General features: G+C 39.4%; 2 protein-coding genes across 2 annotated transcripts in view; one reads left to right on the forward strand and one right to left on the reverse strand.

The window, feature by feature from the left end:
• The window catches only part of LOC140615545 (olfactory receptor 51H1-like), an 85,417-nt gene extending 77,714 nt beyond the window's left edge, over positions 1-7,703 (reverse strand). Inside the window, exon 1 of the mRNA XM_072795413.1 lies at positions 7,296-7,703. The gene's annotated coding sequence lies outside the window, so the exon portion shown is untranslated. The remainder of the gene's footprint in view (positions 1-7,295) is intronic.
• A 2,618-nt stretch (positions 7,704-10,321) lies between these two features.
• Positions 10,322-11,266, forward strand: LOC140615547 (olfactory receptor 52R1-like). The gene has a single exon (XM_072795415.1). It carries the CDS (start codon positions 10,322-10,324, stop codon positions 11,264-11,266), a length of 945 nt encoding a protein of 314 aa, XP_072651516.1.
• Positions 11,267-11,666: the final 400 nt, after the last annotated feature.

The raw sequence follows: 11,666 nt of genomic DNA on the forward strand, positions 1-11,666 counted from the left end.
AATTATGTCAAATTTCCATTCAATTCACACTGGACCATGGTTTTCTAGGACAACTTTCTGTTTCTCTAAAATTAAAGTCATCTTCCATTTTGCATGCTAACAGGATAAGATGGACTTTCTTCATCATCTCCCTAGTTACTTACCGCTATTTATCCATAACGGTAATTAAATGCTTACAAAATCAGATGACCATACAAATATCCTCAAGATCTTGTTAAAATGAAAATTATGATTCTTTAGGTCTGGGATGGGACCAGAGTTCTGAATTTCTGACATCACTTTTTTGAGGCCATATTTTGTGCAAGGCTTTAATACATCCTCTGTTTTTTTTAAAAGGCATATCAGGTTACTGCTTTCCTGGGATTACGTTACAAGCCATCCTTGAATAAATTCCATTCAAACTTGGTTAGCAACTGGGTATTTATTTTATTTTGCTGAAGTACATATTCTGGTTTTATTCAGAAGAAAAAAAAAAAAGATGCAGAAGCATCTGGATGGCTCATTTGGTTAAGTGTCTGTCTTTGGCTCAGGTTATGATCCCAGAGTCCTAGAATGGATTCCGTCTCAGGCTCCTGGTTCAGCAATGAGTCTGTTTCTCCTCCCTCTGCCCCTCTGCCTGCATGTACTTGTTCTTGCTCTCTCTCTCTCTCTCTCTCTCTCTCAAATAAACAAAATCTTAAAAAAAAAAAAAGGTTGTAGAAAATGATAAATTTTCTGGGTTCCTGCCTGTCTAAAAAATTATTTTTGCTCTTATACTTTATTGATGGATTGGCTGTATATACAATTGCTAGGTTGTAATAATTTTCTCTGAACACTTTTAAGGTTTAGTTTAATATAGTAAAGAAGACTAGAGATAAAATTCTGGTTCTATATGTCTAAACTGTAAAAACTTAACTCCTCAGTGACTTGGTTTCTCTACCTGTAAAATGTTGATATCTATTGTATTGAGTTGTATAGAATCAGTAATTCTGTAGTTTTAAAACCATTAGAATACACTTTGGCATGTAGAAACAATTAAACCTCACTTATTCATAACTAGGCCTCTGTAAACCAAAACTGAACTTTCTTACCTTTATAGGTCATTTTTTCCCTACTCTACTACATTAGGCTCCACTTTTTTTATTCTTGGTACCTTGAAATTCCACAATATTGCTTCTCTGTATACCGTTTTTCCCCTTCTTCATACTTTTTCCTTCTTTGCTCAGTAGTACTCAATTGGATAGATACAGCAAATTTGTTTAACCTCGAGTTGACATATGTGGGTGTTTTCTCATCTTAGCTGCTATATAGACAGCTAGTACAAATATTCTTTGATGTTTTTGGTACATAAATTAAAAAACAACAATTGGGGGTATGAGCTAGAAGAGGAGTTTCTTGAAGTACTGTACTCAGTGCCTCAGTGCTCCAATTGACTCACATTTTTGCCAATACTTTATGTATTTAGTTTTGTAGTATTTAATTTTAGTTATGCTAATAAGTTTGATTGGTATCTCATTCTGATTTGATTTTTTATTTCCTCATGAATAATAATGTTGAGCACTTTTTCATATGTGCATTAGCCATTCATCTACTGCTCTTTGTGAAGTACCTGTTTAAACCAGTCACTTAAAATTTAATGGGTTATCTTTCCATTAATTGATTGTAGAACTTTCTCTTTCAGTTATATGCATTGTGAATATTTTCCCCATCTGTGACTTGGCTTTTTAAATTTATAATGCTATCTTTTGAAATTGATGTTTTTACTATGATGAGGTTCAATCCTTGATTTTTTTCTTTTATAGCTATGCTTTTGGCAGACTAAGAAATCTTTGCTTTTCTCAACCTCATTAAAATCAATTATTCTATTTTTTTCTTTTAGGATCTTTATAGTTTTATCTTTCAAATTTAGGTTAATATTACAATTCAAAGATTTTTCACATTGAGGTAGGAGTTGAGGTTCCTTTTCTATTCTTTTCTTTTCTTTTTTTTAAAGACTCTATTCATTTATTCATGAGAGACACAGAGAGAGAGAGGCAGAGACGTAGGCAGAGGAAGAAGCAAGCTCCTCACAGGGAGCACAATGTAGGACTCTATCCAGACACTCCGGGATCACGCCCTGAGCTGAAGGCAAATGCTCAACATCTGAGCCACACAGGTGTCCCTCATTTTGTTTTTAGACAGACAATTTAGTTTAGTGCCATGACATTTTTCTGTCACTGATTTGCATTTTTTCTGTTGAAAATTAATTGTGCTTAGAGCTATTTCCACTTTTTTAAATCATTTCTTCATAATGTATTGATCTATCCTTACATAAATACGAGGCCACTCCTAAGGTATGCAGAACACTGTAGGATCCCTAAGTAGGTAACAATTTAATTAGGTAAACAAATAAATAATTTTCTAAGATTTTATTTATTTATTCTTGAGAGGGAGAGAGAGAGAGAGAGAGAGAGGCAGAGATATAGGCAGAGGGAAAAGTAGGCTCCATGCAGGGAGCCCAATGTGGGACTCGATCCTGGGTCTCCAGGATCATGCCCTGGGCTGAAGGCGGCGCTAAACCACTGAGCCACCAGGGCTGCCCAACAAATAAATAATTTAATTAAACTACATTCAACAATTAATTATAAAAACTACATTTAGTAATCTACTGGCTCATGTGAAGTACAATTATTTATAGACGAAGATTTAAAATAATGGGTAAAAATATATTTATTTTTATATTAGTTCGCTAAAACTGCCATAACAAAGCACAACAAACTAAATAGCTTAAAAAACAGAAAGGTATCGTGTCATAGTTCTGGAGTTTAGAAGGCCAGGATTAAAGTATCAGCCAGGTTGGTTTCTTCTGTTGGCTATGAAGATGAATCTGTTCAATGCCTACCTACTGCCTTCTGGTGGTTTGCTGGAAACTTTGGCTGGAGACACATCATCTTGATCTCTGCCTTCTTATCCTCATGGCATTCTCTCTCTTTTATATGTCTCTGTGTCAAATTTCCTCTCTTTATAAGGACACCAGTCAGGGATGCCTGGGTGGCTCAGCGGTTCAGCACCTGCCTTTGGCCCAGGGCCTAATCCTGGAGTCCCAGGATTGAGTCCCACATTGGGCTCCCTGTATGGAGTCTTCTCTCTCTCTCTGCCTGTGTCTCTGCCTCTCTCTCTCTCTCTCTCTCTCATGAATAAATAAATAAAATCTTAAAAAAAAAAAGAACACACCAGTCACATTGGAGTAGGGACCACCCTACTAATAGTGGGCCCTACCCCACTATGACTACATCTTAACTAAACTACATCTTTAATGACCCTATTTCCAAATAAGGTCATATTCTGAGGTACTAGGGATTAGAACTTCAACATGTGATTTTAAGGGGGGAACACAATTCAAACTATAACAATTCTCCAATCAATGCACATACGTTTTCTTGCCTTTTTGCAGTGTTTAAGACCTTTATTATAATGCTGACATCAGTAAGTTTCTCCCTGAGGATTGAGGAAGCAGAGCATAGACCGAATTATTTCCCCTCTGCCCAGATTTGATTTCCTAATTTGAATGTGGTAATGAACCATGAATGCTGGAGCAACTGGCAGTGAGAACACCTGGTTTAGGTATGTAAGAAATGAGGCAGGCAAAAGCCATCTGGTGTTACACCTTCTGAGGCCCAACAGAAGAAGGTTTCCTCTTCAACATTATGGTTGGAAGTTCTGCTTCTTGAGGTGATGCAGAAAGGAACAAAAGATTTTAACTATAATTAGGGGACCAAGTCTGAACAATATACTTAGTCAGGGAGGTCAGTTATTATATTACCAAGCACCATGTCTCAGCACAATGACAGTGAGAGAAATGTGAAAATAGTTAGGGCTGTTTTGAAAGCTCAGGTAAAGTCAGTTACCATGAAATTGTGATGGCTCCAATCTGATCATTACTGCTTCTTGCAGTTGCTCAGTGGTACAGAGGCAGCAGGAGACAATGACACTTGGAGTAGTAGCTGTGATGGATAGATAGTTGTTGAAATTATTCATGAGTATGGCTGAAATGATGAACTATGAGGACTAGATTTCTCTGTGAACTCTATAGCAAAGAACTATAAAAGAGAAGAGGGCCTAAAGGAACTGAAAAAAATATATAGGATTTGAAGGAATTGATGATGTAGAAAACATGGAATGTCTAAAAAAACTAGAAAGATGAGTTGGTGTAGTTAGAGTGAGATGCTCAAGAATTCAGAGATTGAGTAGCTCTGAGCTGTGACAAGGTTCAGGCAATGTGCATACATGACTGACTGTCTACTATGGAGATAAAGGTCAACATACCTGAGGATATAGGAGCTATGAAGCTATGAATATGAATGAGTTTTTGACATAGTTATAATGAAGTATCCCAAGATTCTCATGCCAATATTCTCAACAATATTTTCTTCCATCAAAACTTCCTTTCCAAACATTTTTCTCTGTCATCCCTCCCTCACAACCCTACAAAACTTAACTCACAGATTGGTTATTCTGCACAAAAGAGTCACAACAAACATGTTTCAGTTTCAAAAAGGAAAGAAAACTTTATTATTGTTGTATAAACCTAATAGAAATAGAAGAGAAATGGAATCTACACATAGATGAAGGTAATAGTAGGCAATAAATGAGAATAAGACAAGTTACATCAAATTGGGTACTTAAAACATCCAACCTCATTAGCTAAGGATGCCCCATGAAAACAGCCATGCTGGAGCTGATTAAGAGGTATGGGTGGAGGGTGCTCTTCAAGTGACACTTCCACCGGACCACCCCCAAAAGGACAGATTTATAGGGGAAATAATAGGGTTTTACATGAAACATCTATTCGCCTATGTACAGTTTGGAGTGAGCTGCATTTTTATGTTAGCATGTTTCTGTATTTTCAAGGAGCCCTGGGTTATGTGTGTCTGCATCCCCTCCCAGAGCCCATTCTAGAAGCCCAACCTAGCCTGGAGCAGGAGGAGATGTGAACAAGATGTGTAGCTCTTGTCATCTGAAACAGAAGGGCCAGTTCTGAACGGGAGGCCAGATCATATATTTTAAACTATTAGGCACCCAAGGTTATTCGCACAGCACAAGTCTTACATTCCTTAGCCTACTTATGTGCATGCAGGGCCAGATGGTTGCTTATGTAGGACAAATCACAAAAGTATCTATCCATACAGAACATTGGTGTGACAAGAACTCTATGGTAACAGACCTTAACTAGCCTCTCAATACAGGTCACAAATCTTTGCACATTCTACCTGAGACCAGGGTTTACAGCAGGGCTCTGAACCAGGTGCCCAAGTCCTTAATACATTCTGCAGAGATACAAGCTTTTGAAAGACAAAAATCATGAGGAGACATTTATGAGGGTAAATCAAGAAAGTGTGCCTACTGCATACTCATTTCAACTAAACTTGAAAAACAATGTGGTTGGCCTAACAAGTAACTTCCACAAGACCATGGATGTCATGACTGCTTGAAGCCAGCATGGCATTTGGGAAGTGGAACATTCAAGAGATAAGGAATTTAGGACCTACCCCTAGATGTTATATTTTATTTGAGGAGAAACATTCCTCTAGTGATGAAAAAGGAGAAGGAGGACAGAAGGACAAGAAGGACAAAAAGAAGATAACAATGAGAGAAAGGAGTACAAGGAAGAAGAGCAAGAAGAGGAGGAGGAGGAGGAGAAGGGAGAGGGGGAGGAGAGAGAAAAGGAGGAGGAGGAATAGAAAGAACAGGAGGCAGGGGGAGGCAGGAGAGAGGGGGAGGTTGCAGGGAGTTGCAGAGGGAGAGAAGAGAAGGAGGAAGAGGAGGGAGAGAAAGAGAACCTAAAACTCGTTTCTACTTTCCTAATACTGAGTTTTTAATCTACAAGGAATAAAAGAAGCAGACAAAGAAAAAGAATTTGCAAGCAGAGATGAATCTAAAATACCAGCCTGATCCCCAAAATAATAAAATAAAATAAATAATAAAATAAAATAAAATAAAATAAAATAAAATAAAATAAAACCTTGAATCTGCCCTGTAAACCTGGACTCTCTCACAAAAACAGTTCTATCCCAGATTTTTGTTATGGTGATATCTTAAAATAAATCCTGACTTTGTGAACATGATGATGGCAATTCACCATAAACAGATCACTGTAAACCTAAAAGTCATGGTAAAATTCTGAGTGATTTGTTTCCCTATAAATGTATGTGGGGTTGTGGATTTTGTGAGGCATAGCTTCTGATATCTGACACTTTTGAATTCTACACATAAATTCTTACTTTCTGTTTTTATACACTTTTCTTCTCAAATCTTCTTTTGACATATCAGACATCATAGAATGCTGAGAAAAAAGAAGAAAGAGAATTCCAGCAAGGCCCTATATGGGGAGTGAGTGAGAGGAAGCTCTGCATAAGCTTAACTGTTCAGGCTGAGTGAGGAGGGCCTTCCAACTTCACCAAGTTTCAAAAATAACTATGACAAGTCCTCCATCTGGAAGTCCTCCTGCCTCTCCACGTAAGAAGAAAGAGGACACCAAAACCAGAGCTTCCTAGGTACATATGATATCACCAACAAATTGTTGACACCTCTTCAAACCCATACAGTTTGTCTATACATGCCCATATATATACACGCACTGATGTATAATCTCACACTGTCAGCTTTGGAGCTCAGGATACGTCTTCACAAAGTATGTGTATGCAGTGGCCTTGTACTCACAGAACCATGCTATCCCACGAAATGTGTATACTTACCACAAATGATTATTCACACCTGCACAAACACACAAGGTTATGCACATACATTCACAGGCAAATCCAGTCCTTACACACGTTTATTAACACGTCTCTCAGGTATACACATCAACAAGCATCAACAAACTTTCACGTTGTATAAAATACCTCCTCAATTGTAAATACTCTTGGCTAACAAAAAATACATGCATAGCAATAAGCTCACAATTGTTTTCTCAACAACACACATTCTTGGCCATGCATTCAATTCCCCACCCTTTGCATTTGTGTACACAGAGGACAGAGGAAAGTTAGGGGTTAATGCTTCTAGCTTCACTCTCTGGTCTCAGAGGAAGCCAGAGTGGGAGGCAGGGGGGCCTAGCAGGAGGGGGAAAATTAATGCTTGGGGAAGGGAAGGGCCAGACTTTAACAGGTCTTTAAATAGGTCCTAATCTACAGTCTCTGCTAAAAGCTGAATCACAGGAGCCAGTTAGAGATGCTCAACCAGTTAGAGAGCCAGTCAGAGGTGAAGCAGAGCTCAAGGTGAGTGCTTTCCCTGTGCCCCAGTCACTTCTGCCCTTCCCAGAGAACAGCAGGACTCACGGAGATTCCAGAAGCTGGAAGACAAGGCAATACTTTGTGCAGATGGCCTGCTTCCCTGGGCGCTCCAGGTCCAGAGATCTCTGACTGATGGATTTCCTTCTGAGATGGAGAGAAGTTCTGCTATTCACACTGTGTCCTCCAGGGAAATTCTGGAAAAGTAAGAAGGCGGCCTCCACACACACTCCCTCCAGGAAGGACACTGTATCTGAAACCATGCTCCAGCATCATTACTCTGTGCCTTGGTTTTAGATACCCCAAAGTGAGAAAACAGACTAAATGTCTCTGAAACTATTCCTTGGCAAGCTCTCAGTCCACTTTATCCTCCACCCTTTCAGGCTTGAGCAACATGGTTAAAACGATGGACATAAATAACTCCACCTAATGAAAGGAGTACTTGAAGTCCAGGAGAGCCAGTGGTACCAGCACTGGACTCAAACCAACACTCACAGATGAAATGAGCTCCCTCAGTGTAAGAACATCCTTCTTGCAACCGTATTTCCTCAACCAAAAGCTATGCCAAGTTTGCACAAGTTAGCCTGTACTTTGGAGAACAGAAAAATTGACTCTGAAGTGCAATGTGTGATCACCCTAGCTTTAAGACCAAAAAAAGGTAACCTAATTTCTTCTTTCACTACATATGGGACTCACAAGACGTCTAGCCCCTGAGGGACAGGGACAGGTACATATTTAAAAGCAAGGAAAGAGGGAAGGAATATTGGGCAAGAAAGGAAAGTATATTGCTCTTCTTTTCCTACTCTTTCGGGAATCATCCCTCCCCCCCAGCAGCAAGTTGATAACCTGTGCCTCCCTCAGAAATACTATTGCAAACCTCACACACTATAGAGAATGATCTAACATTGGTTAACTCCCTCTCCAAGTCACATGACTTGTAGTCTTCACTCTACACATGTTGAGTTCATAAGCCTGAGGGTGAAAAAGGCAAAAGGATTGCTGATAGTGAGGATACCAGATTCCATGGTATTATAAGTGTAGAGAAGAAAGAAAGGCACCTGTCAAGAGCCCTCATCTCCTGTTTCAGACTTGGGTCCCAGCTCACCACCTATGAAGACTCACTACTCCGAACAGAATATGGAGAACAGGTGAGTTCTCCATTAAGACTCATGGGCAGAAACTTGGTGTGAGTTAAAAACAATAAATGTAAAAGCTTACAGTGTTGTATTTACAAAAACAGCAATGTCTTCCACAATTAATTAAAGAGATTATTATGCACTTAGAAATTGTAGGTTTAGCCAGCACCTTCACCAGCACCCAGTACAGGAACGAAGATGGTCTAAGTAGTTTTTCAGGTGCCCATGAGTCTCCATGACCATGTCCTGACAAATGGAGGGTGACATACAGGGGGCAGAGGGAGGTTAGATAGGAAGACTCTGGTTCAAAGGGAACATACAATTAGAAGACCAAGCCAACAGAAGGGGTAAAGCTCAGCTGTAGACTTTAGATAATGCATGTCTGAATTTTCACCATATTCTAGAGAGAAGTATTTGTTTTGAACAAGCCTATAGCTATTTTCAAGATAGGGTAGTAAACTTTCCAATTTACAGCAAGATTGATAAAGCCTAAACTCCATTTATCTCAAAATGTTATAGAGGTAGGGAAAATCAGAAAGATGTCACGTATTTGGGATCTCAAAGATAGCTTTTTTAGGAACCATTAGGTCTGGTTGGATGAAACATTTGTTAGTCAAAAGAGGTGATTTGTTAAGGGGGATTTGAAAAGATACTCCTCTTGTCTGAGTGTTTCTCTTATGGAGGAGACTCATACAAAGGAGTCAACTAAGATGACATAGTAAAATGCTGTTGAGTAAGAACCATGTAAACTTTTGTGTCATTGACTCCTATGTAAGTGACAGTCACCAGAGGGATTAGACAGGTTCAATCACGTAATGAAAGTATAGGCAGAGGAGGACTTTCATTTCTTTCACTGGCCAGCAGGGCAGAGTTTGGTATAAAAAATATATACAGTGGTCTAATGGCATGCCATCAAGGTAGTGTTTAGAGAGTTATATCAGGATATTTTTAAGATATGGCTCATCAGTTAAAAAGTCCATTGCTACTGAACCATGACTTTTATTTGTTATTTGGTTCAACAAATCTTTATTATATCCCTATTCTGTGCCAACACAGAGGTGCTAGGAATGGTGCACTGCTCAGGGCTCACCTCATAAAAATTATCATCTAGCACAGAAATTAGAAAACTATAGCTTGCAGACCAAATCCAGCCTGCAGACTTGTTTTATAAATAAAATTTTATTTACATATAGCCACACTCACACATTGCTGTATTGACTGTGGCTGCTCTCATGCCACAGTGGCTAAGCTCACTACTTGCAACTATAGTTTACACAGCCTAAAATATGTATGATGTAACTTTTAAGAGCAACAACAAAAAAGTTTGCTTGCCTCTAATCTAGGAGGACATACACTAAGGACAGTAGGCTTAGTCAGAGGTGTACAATCGTCAGTTATCCTCCAGCCCAAATTCTCTTGGTAACTCCTAGAGTCAGAACAAACTCAGCATCACTACATACATTATTACTATGAGCCTTTAAGACAAAGTGTTTTCCAAATTAGCTTCCAACCCTGAAAAAATGCCTAACTTTTCAGCTTCAGAGAAAAGAATGAAGCTGAAAAGAATCTATGGGAAGGTTAAACAAATCTGTTAGTTCTGAAGAATAGAAGAGCAAGAATGAATATTAGTGACTTAAGTGTCAGAATAGTTATCTGTTGGCAGAAACTTTCAAGGAACATATTGATTGTTCCACGAAAATCACACAGCTAGTGTGTTCTAATCCCATTTTGAAGACATAAATATGAATGAGGGACAAAGAGTATCATCACTTCTGTTTCAAAAATTATTAATTAAAACAGTTGAAATTATTCCATTAATCCCAAATGCTTCACTGTTTGATTCTTTCAAATATTAAAAATAATAATTACTTACTTGATTATTATCAATGACAGAGAGTAGATTACCTTTGCAAAGGAGAAAAATTTACCCATCGAGTGATGCTGGCATCAGGGAACAGCTCTTCACATCCTGTGTTCTTCATCCTACTTGGGATCCCAGGACTGGAAAATTACCAGTTTTGGATTGCCTTTCCTCTATGTGCCATGTATCTAGTAGCTATAGTTGGAAATTTCATTACCCTTCATATAATCCGAACTGACCACACCCTGCATGAGCCCATGTACCTTTTTCTAGCCATGCTGGCTATCACTGACCTGGCTCTATCCTCCTCCACACAACCTAAAATGCTGGCTATACTCTGGTTTCATGCTCATGAGATTGAATACCATGCCTGCCTCATCCAGGTGTTCTTCATCCATGCCTTTTCCTCCGTGGAGTCCGGGTTGCTCATGGCTATGGCCTTGGACCGTTATGTGGCTATCTGCTTCCCACTCCACCACTCTACTATCCTGACCCCAACTGTAGTGGGTAAACTGGGAGCAGTTGTGATGATGAGAGGTTTGCTATGGGTGAGCCCCTTCTGCATTATGGTCTCCAGGATGCCCTTCTGCAACAACCACGTCATTGCCCAGTCATACTGTGAGCACATGGCTGTGTTAAAGCTGGTGTGTGCAGACACTAGAGTAAACCGTGCATATGGGCTCTTTGCGGCCTTCTCTGTGGTTGGCTTTGATATAATTGTCATCAGTATATCCTATGTGATGATTCTGAGAACTGTTCTGGGGTTGCCCTCTGATGAAGCCCAGTTCAAGGCTTTTGGCACATGTGCTTCCCATATCTGTGTCATCTTGGCTTTTTATATTCCAGCCCTCTTTACTTTCCTCACCCACCGCTTTGGACATCATGTGCCCCGAGTGGTCCATATCATGTTCGCCAATTTCTATCTACTTGTACCTCCCATGCTCAACCCCATCATCTATGGAGTCAGAACCAAGCAGATCAGGGACAGGGTTATTCAAAGTTGTTGTGGAAAAGATCCCTAAGCCAAGGGTCACCACATCACAACAACCTCATCGCCCCACGGATCTGGGAACATAAATGCAAAAAGTTTGCCAGGCCATCGCATATCAGCACAAAGTCATCTTGTGAACAAAAGGCCCAGAGGTTAGCGATCCCCCAGAGCAAAAGGAACAATTTTCAGAATGTCCAGAACAAGAGCTCCCTGAGGCATGTGACTGATCATAAATGCTGAGTGGACAAATGTTCATCACAAAAACACAATAAAAATGGTCAACTAATATTTGATAAAGGAGGAAAGACTATCCACTGGAATAAAGACAGTCTCTTCAATAAATGATGCTGGGAAAATTGGACATCCACGTGCAGAAGAATGAGACTAGACCACTCTCTTGCACCATACACAAAGATAAACTCAAAATGGAT

The sequence above is a fragment of the Canis lupus genome, chromosome 23 (assembly GCF_048164855.1).
Source record: "Canis lupus baileyi chromosome 23, mCanLup2.hap1, whole genome shotgun sequence".
Classification (NCBI taxonomy): Eukaryota; Metazoa; Chordata; class Mammalia; order Carnivora; family Canidae; genus Canis; species Canis lupus.